This window comes from Parambassis ranga, chromosome 16 (genome assembly GCF_900634625.1).
Source record: "Parambassis ranga chromosome 16, fParRan2.1, whole genome shotgun sequence".
NCBI classification, from domain to species: domain Eukaryota; kingdom Metazoa; phylum Chordata; class Actinopteri; family Ambassidae; genus Parambassis; species Parambassis ranga.
This window is the reverse complement of record NC_041036.1, coordinates 1,852,517-1,865,585: the sequence shown is the minus strand read 5'-3', so window position 1 is coordinate 1,865,585 and position 13,069 is coordinate 1,852,517. Positions and strand designations below refer to the sequence as shown.

General features: G+C 41.8%; 1 protein-coding gene across 1 annotated transcript in view; it reads right to left on the bottom strand.

Moving 5' to 3' along the window:
• The window catches only part of ascc3 (activating signal cointegrator 1 complex subunit 3), a 93,543-nt gene that overhangs the window by 59,243 nt on the left and 21,231 nt on the right, over positions 1-13,069 (bottom strand). Inside the window, exons 9-10 of the mRNA XM_028424792.1 lie at positions 2,764-2,967; positions 1,263-1,403 (exon numbers count right to left, since the gene is read on the bottom strand). Of these exons, the coding sequence (XP_028280593.1) occupies positions 1,263-1,403; positions 2,764-2,967 (345 nt within the window). The remainder of the gene's footprint in view (positions 1-1,262; positions 1,404-2,763; positions 2,968-13,069) is intronic.

Genomic DNA, 13,069 nt, shown 5'->3' with positions numbered 1-13,069 from the left:
ATTTCACCAGGAGGTACGTGGACTCGGGCATTTCTGAATTAATTTAACATTTTTATGATGGACTTTCATCATTCATGATTCAGTAGCAGGTGCAGAAGGTTGTATTCTGGGATGCAGTGCATTAAATCCTGATAAACTCCAGTAATTCACTGACGATTACATTTTCTTCTTGTAATAAATGTATTAAATTGCCTAATATCTATAAGATTAAGTGGACCAACAGTTACTGGTTCTCAGGGGACACACACACACAGGAAGCAGTAATAAGAAGGAATATGGCACAATATGTGTACAGAAAGAAAGTGAGAAAAAGGTTTCATGGGGAAACAGATGACTCACTGCACAAGTCTGCTCATTAATCTAACAGTGCAACACTGCTCAGATCCTCTAATTATTTATTAACTGCAGACACAAAACTAAAGTCAAGAAATTCTCTCAGTCCCTGAAGACATATCTGACAGCTGACCTTTGACACCCTGAGAGACTGATCACTTTTCAGTAAAAGAAGGCCGTGCTGTATCATTAGCATGTGGACTCTGTGGTGCTGCTGGCAGAACACATTCTGTAGGTCCTGTCACAGAACTAACTGGAGCAGCAGATAAGAAACTGCTGTGGTCAGCGAGGGGAAAAACAAACCTGAGGAGCAGACTGAGATCTTAATAAAGGAGCTGGGAAACACCTCCGGATGTAGAAAACCACACATAGGAGAAAGAACCATTTCTGTACACTACAAAAGCACCTTATTAACAAATGAATGCAGCATGTAGTCACTGTTACCAGCGCCTTTGTGATGACTTTATTCGTGTCTTTACATTATTTTAGCAGCAGAATGAATGCATGACACTAGTGTCCTTTCTCTAAATGACCAAAATGACAAGGAGGCACCTTCCTTCAATACAAAGTCAATGGAGCTTAATGGGCTCATCTCTAATGGAGCGCCAGTGATTGTAATGAGAGCGTGAGCTTCAACCTGCTCTGAGGATGTAAGAGTTTTATTTTTATACCTGATTTAGTTAGCTCTCAGAGGCATGCATGTACACATGATCTATTTGGCAACTCCTGTATACATTCAATGTTCCCGGTGTGCTCTGCAGACTTTATTGAAAAAAGGGGCTCCAATAAATGTCACAACCCAAACCACTTGGGGGTGCTAGAGAACATGCATGTGTAGAACCTCCTTTAGGTCTCCTCACCTCACTTGCTGAACTACATTTGTGGAAACATAGGAGCTCCCGAACGTGAGTGTGACAGTGTGTGAGTACCTGCGTTCGGAGGATCTCTCCTTTGGTTAGCTGCATGTCTCCAGTGAGCTCCTTCACAGCGATGCCTAGCGGCTCCAATCGCTTACTGAAGTAATTAGTCATCTCAGCTGCCAAGGCCTTCATTGGAGCCACATATATGATCTACAGAGAGAGAGGGGAGGGGGGGCATGGAAATAAATAGGACAGAGAGCAGAGTGAGGAAGGGTAGAGGATGGAGGTAGGGGTTTGGGGGACTGAAAGGACACCGTGGTGATAAATGAGCAAACAGAGGCAGGATCATTTGTTCTCTGGCAACCAGCACAAATCACAATTTATTGAGAAATATTATGCCAGCCACTTGCATGGGTAACGTTTAATGGTGATGTATGAAAAGTGACTATTGTTGGTACTGTGCAGCAAGAAGTGAATGTGTGTGGTGTGTGTGTGTGTGTGTGTGTTAGAGCCCTCATAACAGAGAACAAAGCCTTTTGGATGTCTGAATTATTTATCTGACTGTTAGGGTTTGACACTGTGGATTTCGAAAGACACACCGATGGTTTCAGACCAAGCGGCCAACAGGTCTGAGTGTTTATTTCACTGTAGTTGCTGTATTTAGCCACTTTTATCTCTCATATTTATATAACATCAAGCATTCAGAAATGTAAAATAAAAATAATTACACAAACAGGAACGCTGTAATGTGAAACTGTGATCGGGCTGAATGTTACTTTTGAATGCTGCATTGAAGGCAGTCCCTGCCACAGCCACTGAGGTCAAACGTAGTCAAACATCAGTTCATCAGGATTAATTAAGAATACATGAACACACACACACACTGGCAGCTTCAAGCAATATATATGGATGAGCACTTATTTATCTCATTTGTTGTGGTTTTTATATATATGAAAGAATATAAAAATATAAAGTACCAGTTGTTTGCCTTTATCGACCAATCAACCAGTCGACATTCAGGTCTGTCCAGCTTCATATATAATGCAGACTTTAAAGGAATATCGTGACCTTTAACTGTCAGGTACATAAAATGTAATCAGGACATTTTTTAGAGATCTTGGAGCTTTTACAACCAAAGACTCTGCCCTGGTTCTTACTGAGAACTGACGGACACCTTGAAACCACAACGCCTGGCATGTTTAATCAATTTTACACCAAAAAAATGGTTAAAAATTATTGTTGTTGCTGGAAAAAAGAACAAACTATCTCCTAGAGGAAACATAATCAAGTAAATCCAGCTGTCCTTAACTGGAAACAATCAGAAAGTTCGCATTAAAGCATCGCCAATGATCTGAGCGATCACATTCTCTAAATGGGGTGTGTGAATTTCAGCAAATGTAATCACCCTGAGGCATGTTAAGAACAAACTTAGCTGACTAACAAACATCAAGTAGCTCACAGGGAAACGCCTAAATCTGACTGTAACAGATATTTACAGCCAGTCCCTGTGTGAGAGTGTGTGTGCGTGTGTGTGTGTGTGTGTGTGTCTGTGTGTGTGTCAGCATCAGACCTTGAATTCGTCCTTCTTGATGACACCACCGGGCTGCAGGTGCTGGCGGATCTCATGAAGAACAGTCAGCATGGCTATGTTTGTCTTTCCAGCACCAGTCGGAGCACAGATGAGCAGGTTTTCATTGGTGTTGTAGGCCGTCTCAAACACCATGGACTGGATCCTGTTCAGGCGCTTCATGCCTTTAAACACCAGCTGCCCGATCTGAACAAGCAGAGGAAAAGAATGAATGCAACACCTCGAAGAAATGTCAGCTTTAAAAAAGAATATGGAATATTTACAGCACTCATTACATTACAATATGGCTTATTCTCCGTGCACCATTTTGCAGACACACATCAATCTGTCGTAGCTATTTTTTGCCACAGAGTCAAACATACACGGAACATATGCTCTATGCTGTGAGAAAGACTGAAGTAAAGAGTGTTTTTTCCTCTGCTTCTTTGTGTTAGCGTGTTTTAAACTCTGCTCCATCTGCCACTATTAAACCCAGCCTTTCATCCAATCAGCATTCCGGCTACATGCAGTGTCATTACAGAGGTGCAGTCGCCATGCTGGAGGATTGCACATGTGGTTTCACTGGCAATAACCCTTTGCACAAACCACCTCTGCTTCTCTAACATCACCATAAATCTATTAAAAGCATTAAAAGCTGATTTTGATTAATTTTGCTTGTGCAAATAATCACATTGTTGGTAAAGATAATCCAGATCTGAACCGTATTTTTTATGTTAAGATGATGTTTGTGCAATCTTTTAAACAATTTGTAGCATTTTACTGCAGCCCTTATTTTCCAAGCACTAACCGTAAAATCTTATTACAGTAATTGTACAATCTCATTTCAATCTGAATTCATTTAATTAGAACTGTGAACTACGGAGGAATGCACAGATTCAGGAGCTCCAACTCGCACAAACAAAACCCAGGATCAGTTTCATTGTTGATCGGCCAGTGAGTCACTGACACAGCTCAGTATTGGTTTCCCTTGGCAACTAGATTTAGGCAAACGTCAAACTGTTTAGTGCCCCCCGTGAGTATTAAGCTTTTTTTTGTGATAAAAACTACACTTTAGAATCTGTAACATACTGCAGACAGGTGATCAGTTACTGTGGGTGTCGGAGTCGGAGCCTCGGCGTGTGAGTCTAGCATCAAAAAGCATGAGGGAGGACAAATGTGTGTGGCGGGATCATCTGTCACTCAAGCTGCCCTCCATCTGCCTTCGCTATGGCAACAGAGTGTGGGTGATGGCCCTCAATCTCACACTGGCTGCGATAAGCAGAGAGACGGCCACTGTGAAGGACAATTGGTGCCACACACACACACACACACAAACATGCAGTAGACTGAAAACACGCAGGTGAAACGTGTCCTGTGAACAGTTCAAAGCTTAGAGTCCATATAAAACAGTTCAGATCGTGACAAGGTTTGATTTTTTTTCCCCATTGTCAAAGTATTTATAGTTTCAGTCACTGTTCGCTCACTGCACAGAATCCCCTCAGCATCAAAAAAAAAACCATAGTTATAAAATGCAAATGAGCGCGTGATAACACACCACATGATCAGCCAGTGTCTCTCTAAGTAATTAAATATTTAAAATTATAAGTGGCAAATGTGGAGTCAGCATTTTAGGATTAAATGGAGCACACAATGAAAAGTCTTGTCATCTACTGAAAGCAGGTGAGAGTGAGCATTTCTTTCATGTAATCCACCTTCGACTGTTCAATGAAAAACATTTGGCAAAATATATGCTGACGAAAATGTCATCTAAGTCAATTATGGCACACATTGGAAAGTACAAAGTCTGATTGTTTTGCCTGTTGTTCACTTTTAGGGTGATGTTTTTAATAGCATGCATTTGAAACCTGCCAGTGGCTTCTGTGGTTCTTACACTTCTCTGAATTTATTTATACTTTTGTGCTTAATAAAAGAGAAGAACTGCATATATACAAGCAAAAGAATGAAATCTGGTGGTCTTTCTTTTTAACTGACCAAAACAAAATGAGCTTTGGGACCACCTGAGGAAATACAAAAACAAGTACACTGTCTGCCCATGTGTCTATTTTTTGCTGTTCTCTATGTTGCAGATTTCTCAGACTCAGGCTGCTTCAGGATGCCTTAAGCTTAGACAGCAGTATTATTTATTCAAGGATTCATTAGAAGCATGTCATCACTTTTCCTCTTCCTCTCGTTTCGCTCCAACACTCATAGAAAGAAATAATTAAAGAGTGCATGTCAGGCAAGGATGGGGGGGGCAGAGGGGGGGTTGCTGTTCGGAAGTTGGCCCCACAGCCCAGTAGGGAGGAAGAGGTTATTAATGCACCGAAGAGCAACTTTATTATTAGAGTCCACTTAAGCTGGAAGGAGTGAAGGGCATCCCAGGTTGCAGCTAGTTAGGTGTTGTGTTTGGGCACAGAAGGTATCTGAAGAACTGCACAAGCAGAACCCAGCAGACCAGGTAACAAGTCCAACAAGTGCTTCTCCTACAGACTACACACTACTCCGGGTATCAATTCTGGAACATAGTTTTATGCTGATAACAGGTTGCTGTCTCATTAGCCTGAACACTTTTAGAGGACAGAGGACATCAGGCCTTGTTCCCACATGACTGTTGTGCCATTCATTCCACTAACATAGTTGTGAAGTTTGCAGATGACACCACCGTAGTGGGTCTCATATCAGACAATGATGAGACTCACTACAAAGAGGAGATCCAGCACCTGGCAGGACCTTGTCCTGAACACTAGCAAGACCAAGGAGGTCATTGTGGACTTTAGGAGATCCAGGAGGATGGAACACACCCCTCTCCTCATTCATGGGGAGGAGGTGGAGCGGGTGGACAACATCAAGTTCCTGGGCATCCACATCGCATCTGACCTGTCTTGGTCCCTGCACACGTCCCAACAGGTGAAGAAGGCCCAACAATGGCTCTTCTTTTTCTTCTTCCTCTCAGCTCCTGACAAACTTCTACAGGGCCACAAAAGAAAGCATCCTCTGTCTGAGTGCAACAGTGTGGTACCGGAGCTGCACTGCAAAGGACAGAAAGGACTTGGCCCGGGTGGTGAAGACAGCACAGGGGATTGTGGGAAGTCTTCTCCCACAGCCGGACTCCATATACGACAGCCAGATTCAAAGGAGGGCTGGTCGTATAGCTGCAGACCCCACCCACCCAGGACACAAACTGTTTGTACCTCTTCCCTTACCTCTGGAATATACATCTGCTACATGTGTGAACACATAATTAATTTCATATACAGCTTTGCCACTAACTCCACTCCTCCTATGACAAAACAAGTGAAGGTACAGTGTGGAAGCACATCAAAATGAATTTAGAGCTTCTTCTACTCTCTCTGTAGAAGTATGGTGCTCCCAGTCTCCTGCTGTCTGCCCAATCATTTCCCCAAAGGCTAAGTCCACTGAGCTCCTCCTTATAAATATTCATATTTGAATTATGGGCCACTGAGCGTCACCCAGTTTTGCGAAGCTCCTGACACTCATTCCCGTATCTGTGCGGTGATCAGAGAGCCACAACAATCACTGGAGCGGCCGGCCCTCATTTTGATTTATCGACTTTGTCTGTTTGTAACGAAAATCCAGCGTCCCCACACTTCTTAAACATGCTAATTAATGCAAATGCATGCCTGCCCCAGAATTCACCTTGAGGTAAAGAATACATGTTGTAAATAGAAAAGTGTCATCATTTAATGATCTTTGGAAATCTCCAGTTTTATTCTCTCCTTAAAAACTCTCCGGCTTCATTGTTATGTTAATGTATGCACACACATCTTCCAATTGGAGATCCAGCTGTGCCTGCCAAAACTTGTCTCCAGGGTGTGATGTCAGAGTTGTGGGGAGATAGTTACTGTACTGAAATGGGCATTATGCAGCTGTTAACACATAGGACCAGTCCCGCTTTGCTGAAAACTTGCTCATCAAGAATTTCAGCAGCCACAGAGCCTTTATGTAAAACTGCGTCCAGCTGTTTTTTTTTTCTCCTCATCCTACAACGAACATGTTAGTGAGGCTCATTATTTTCAGGTATGTCATTTATACCCTGTGTATATAGTTCATCTTAACATACGTCAAGTTAAAAGAAATAGATTATTTACATATTATGTCATTTATTTTCCTATTTTAACAAAAAATAAATACATTTAAAAACGAACCTAAAGTTGTATTAGTTATTCGTCAGTAGATTGACTGGGCACATCTGTGGGCAGCCATTTAATAGGCAGACTCAACAGCACATTAACCACTGTAGCGTATTCACACTGCTATAAGACTAATTCATAAAGCAGCATTTCACTAAAGCAACAGTGTCATGTCTACCAGATGTGACGCACACTGGAGAGACACAGGTTCAATAAATGTTCAAGTTAAGCCAATTTGTGTTGTAGTTAGTGATGTTTATATTTTTTCATATGGAAGTCAAGAAAACCAGCCAAACTACATAAAATCAACATCAAATATGGGGAATATATAGAAACCCCATACCTATCGACCTCAACACCAGATTTAAACTGTATTAAATATGTTTTCTTCTGTCTTTAAAAACCAAGCGAACCAGGTTGTATTTAATAGTTTTGCATTAATAAAGTTTATATTACATATTTTCCTCAGAGGTGCTTTTGTGGATGGCTGACATAAAAATTATCCCTTCACCATAACGACTTCTGGCAAACTCCCTGATACAGGACAATGTGAAATTATCAGTGACTAGACCTCATCACTGTGACATAAGGTCACAAAAAAACAGAAGGCAGACCGTCAAGCTGACATCACCAGGAAAGATGGCAACTTAATTAAGCTGAGAAGACCTAAAAAAAATACATCTGGAGCCAACACACTCTCCTGTTCTCTTTCCACCAGATACAGCCCTCACAGAGTGAACCATAACAACCATCTTCCTGCTTCATTAAACTACCATGCATTATTGCAAATGAATGACCCCGGCTACTTTAAAACCCCATTTAAAACAAGGATCGGACATTTAAAGGCAGCACTGCAGAGCCCAGCTGGCTAATATGAAGCCATAAACATCTGTCGGCAACCTTTCAGCAGGAGGGTTAAATAAAGTTTCTAATGAGAGGAGCTGTATGAGTCAAGGCAGAACCAATCTTTAAAACCCAGCTGGCTCAAGATATTCTGCAATATGAAGATCCTTCAGCAACGAACAAGCTTTGTGTTGCCAGAGTGAAAGCGTGTGTACACAGAGCTATCGATAAAGCACAACCATTCATTCTCAGCAGCACATACTGTAGTTTGTGCTTAAGAAGGTGTCCATCTGCCCATCTTAGTCCAATGCTGAGTGGGATAGAAAGTGACAGGCTCATTAACACAGCGGATACACAGCCTACAGCCATATGGGCAAACTGGGAGAACTGGGAATATCCCGCAAATCCACCAGCCACGTAAAACACACTAATTGGACCCATGTAGATTGCAACTAATGATTCAACAGCAATAGTGTTGTCCATATCTTTTGGCCTTCTTCTGTGTGGGTTTAATGGTGAAACTGAGCTGGCACACTCTGTATAATGACAAAAAAAAGCCACCAGTGTTTATTGTGAGGAGGCAACTATTTTGTATAATTGTGTGTTTACTGTATGAATCACTATATGAGCTTCTAAACTAATTAAATTCCTCTGTGCATCGGTAATGGGAAGCTAAGAGATATAATTGTTGTCATTTTCATGCCATCCTTTTAATTACTTTCTGGTTCCATTTCATTCCATTTGAATTGACAGCCTGATCAACTTTTAATTGCCAGTTTTTGCAAACAACTTATCAGCCTGTTCCAAGCCTGCACGCAGAGTACTAAATGACCTGGCCAAACACATTCACAAACACACAAACACACCATAAATCCTAGAGACTATGGCTCCACACACACCAGATGCACGGTGGAGTTTTTACAGAGTGAGATGCGGATGCAGCAAACAGGAGACCTATTCATTTCCCTACAGAACAGCAGCAGCAGCAGGAAGAAGAAGAAGAGGGGGGGTGTGGGGCTGGGAGTGGGATGGAGATAGCAAAGAGTGAGGTAATCCATCACTTCATCCACGAGCACCTGCTGAAGTGGCAGAGAGCCTTGTGAGGCCTAAATCCTTGTATCTTACTTTAATCACCCAATTCCTGATATCTCACAGCAAACACAAAATAACATTGCAAATAACCCCAGACCATCATATTATGTATAATTACCAGCTGTAGAGCCCAGAATCACACAAGTCCTACATATGGAAGAAACTTCAAACATCCTTCTGACACAGTGGAGCTTATTTCTTTCAAAACTCAGCTAACTCGTTTTAATTAGCACCTTAATTATAAGTGGCTAATTAAATCTGCAGGCGACGCCATCACATCCTATGACCTTGTGAGATAACATAATGTCATATACAAGCACATTTTATTTAGTTTATATATTTGTTTTAATTTTTTTTTTTACTCCTGCTACTTTACCTTTTACTGTTATTCATGCAACTAAATCCTTGTATGTGTGTATAACTGACCATAAACCCGACTGTGATTCAGTGGTTGTTTTTAGTCTTGAATAAACACAGACATGTTGATCTGAACCAAGCATTTCTTGATCTCCAATATGACTTTTCATCTCAAATTTACAGAAGACAGATTTTTTTGTTACTCGCTGTAAAAAGCAATTTTTTAATTTTATATTCTTTATATTTTAAATTGCCGAATCTTCATAATATAGCGAAACAAATGTAACAGTGTCGATTGGTGAAGTCTCAGCTTTCATATGACACCTGGTTTGTTTGTGTGACCTGAAGTATCACAGAGCTCGCAATAACCATGTGGCAAGAGGGTCGACTTTGATATGAGAGTTTTATTTTGATGATTGATAATTGATTCGCATGGTGTTGGAGTTATGTATGATGTGTGTAAATATGACTTATATGTGCTTGTAGTGGAGTTTATCCTGTTTAATTTGATATGTAATATGATTATATTTTTACATAGTTAGTGCAGTGTTTTATGGTTTTTGTTGTTGGGTGCATGCAAAAACAGAAAAAATAGGAGCTGTGGGGTTGAATGGGTTAAATTGGGCTGAGTATTTTGTATTACTGGGTATGATTCTCTAGATTTCTGTTTTCATATGAGAAAAATAATCTCTCCTGAGTACCACTCAAGGCACAAACAGTAATTGTATTTTTTTTAAGACAGGACCGTTTAAATTTTAAATAACTTAAATGCATTTCAACCGGGTTATTCTATTATCTATTATATAAAAGGAAAACAAAACCTTTAATGGTACTTGATAAAAGGCTGCTAATCATAGCTCTTTCAAATAAAATGTTATTGCTTAGGCTGCGACTAACAACAATCAGCTAGCTAAATGGAGGCCAAAGCTCCTCATTAAGACCATGCACACACATTCTAATTTGATCTAATTTAATCATAGACTGAGAGAATCACAATGTAAGTTACAATGGCTGATAAAAAAAAAAAAGGTACAGGATGTTTAGGTGGTGTAACTGCATCACACCGAAGAAGCTTTGAAGACTGGCAGTTACTGTTTAGCAAGTCTAAGAGAGCCACATGTGTGTGTGTGTGTGTGTGTGTGCTGTGGGGGGAACCACATCAAAACTGGATTAGGAAATGCAATCAAGGTGGATTAATTATGGATGGAGGGTTGTTCAGTTCTGCCTCATCTTTGTAGAACTGTACTTAGACGCTCGTATCTGCACAGGGAAGGAGAGTGCAAGCTGTCAACAGTGTGGAGAATCAAAGGATGCTGAGTGAGAGAGAGCAGCATTGGCAAAACATACAGGAGTGACAACAGCACCAGGGCTGGCTGCTCACCTGCTACCAACAGCTGAGAGTAGAAGTACAGGAGAGCAGACCCTCAGCTGACGTGTCCGGCTGCATCTTTGCAAATTTACATTCTTATATAGATTGGTTTGTGTTAACCGTCACAAGACATGCTAAGCTGGTGAAGATGGTTCTGCAGTAGAGACCTGCAGTGGGCGGGAACTGCAAATCTCGCGGGAACATGCAAGATGAACATTGCCTCAGGCGGGACGCGGGCGGTCGAGCATTAAAGGTCGGGTAGGAGATTTCATTCTGATGCACTTTTTGTTAAATTAGTGTAACTTCTCTTTACAAATCGATAGCAACCGATTAGTTCGGCAGTTTCACATCAAAATGAAGAATATGAATCATCTGTGGAAGCTATAAAACACTAAAAACATCAGCCAATCCTCCGGGTGGACCCTGCGCGGAGTATTGGCTGGTTGTCACTCTCTTCCTGCTCTGCGCACACCAGAGAGGTACGTGCATGATGGCCGAAGTCACAGACCGCAGCTCGTCTTCAGGTAACGCGCGTCCATGTGATTGGGAGGCGTGGCTTCGGGGTGAGCTCCGAGAGAAAGGGCCGTGTGTTTACTTTGGAAATCTGGCTGACTCTCACTGAGTTTTCAAAATCTCCTACTCTACCTTTAAGGTACCGGGTCCCACGAGGAGTAGGCTGTTGTAGGTGACAGAGCGGACATGGAGGATGGAAGGACACGGTAGCTGCTCACTGTGTGTTGTATTAAACCGATCAGGAAAGGAAGAGCTATGCAATTAATAAAAGCTTTGTATTCTATTCTTTGTATCGAATCATTTTACATTTTATAACTCTAACACGCTGAGGTCAGCGGGTAATAGCAGTAATGATGCCGACCTCTTGACCTCTACTGTGCAGACAGTAGTAATGGTTTCTTTTTAAGCCGTGGCAGCACTTACAAGCATAATGGCTAGGGGGGGAAACTACACCTTCCATCTGTATGTATGTACGGTCGGTCTGTGGCTCTTAGGAACTCAATTTGACAATGGCTCCCCAGTGTGTTGTAGAACTACTCAAATCTGTCTTACAGTGCTGCTTTAAACTTTGTGAAGCTTTGAGGATGTTTCTCTTCTTTCTACATAAATATGACCCAAACAATAAAACTACCACCGGCAAGCCTCACAGATGGGATAAGGACTGGTGCTTGTTATTTAAACCAAACAATTCTATTTTGCTGTCATCCCTCCAGGATACATATTTCCAGAACCCCTCTGGCCTTCCTCTTCTTCAGACAGGCAGCAGTGTTCTTTTTGAAGAGCAATGACTTTCTCCTTGCAGCTCTGCACACCGGGGTTGCTCTCCTGATGGTGGATTCATGAGCATTAGCCAGTGTGAAAGACTCCTTTAGCTGCACAGAGGTTAGCCTGGGTCCTTTCCAACATCTTGCATTTGGAGCCCTCTTTGACAGCTGACCCTTCCTTGGCCACTACATTTTTCTGTCAAATACTGGGTTTTGTGAATTTATGTGGCCATTTACCACCGTGGAAATTTGTCTCAACACACCCACAAAAACACAACTAACAGACAACCCAAAAACATATCATCTCCGGCCGTCTCTAATGACGAGGCATCTTCCATGAAGAGCAATAATAGCAGCTGTTTAAGTGTCAAGCAGCAGAATGATGTACAGAGCAAAGCGGGGGTGAAGAGTCATTCATTACTTATGCCTTTTAACCAACCCACATACACACACACACACAGTATGGGTCTCTTCTATCTGCTAAAGAGCAAAGCTTTATGTGTTTCTTAATCCTCCTCCCTCTGCAGACTGTTTTTCCTGTGGGAATGTGTCATTTCTCAGAGTGTGTCAGCAGCCCGAGTGGATCCCTATCAATTAGTCCACCAGCTCACAGGAAGTGCTGTTGTGTATGCTGTCACTGCTACTGTCTATACTGAAGAAGTCTCTTCTGCTGTTAGGACTATTTAATATATATCAGCATGTACAAGAAGCAGTTCTGCGCCTGTTTGACGTCTCAGTACTACAAAAAAAGAAGCACTTGCTCGCACTCAAACCACACTCAGTAACAGATCTATTTGGATGAATTAGGAAGGCTTTTACCACTGTGGTGAGTGCGGGATGCCCAGACTCTGATTCATTAGTTAAAAAGCATCCTAATAAATTCCCCACTTTTAATGTTTTGCAGTGCTATTAAAGGCGCGCTGAGGATCGCACATCCCTGTTCACTATTACAGCTTTCAATAAATGACAATCAGCACTCAGTGTGAACGGTACAGAGGAGGAGGAGGAGGAGGAGGAGAGACAGAGAGGGGCGGCAGACTTTTCAGCCTGCCTTTCAAAGCCCTCCTAATAGTACGTAAAGACTTATTAGGAATTGTGCGCTGGTGCTTAAGAGGAGTGAGGCACTTTGTTCCAGAGTTGCCCAGGCTTAAGCTAATGAATAGAGATGCTGCTGTCTGACGGAGGCTAATTAAGGTTCCATATCAATCTGTATCAGTTAC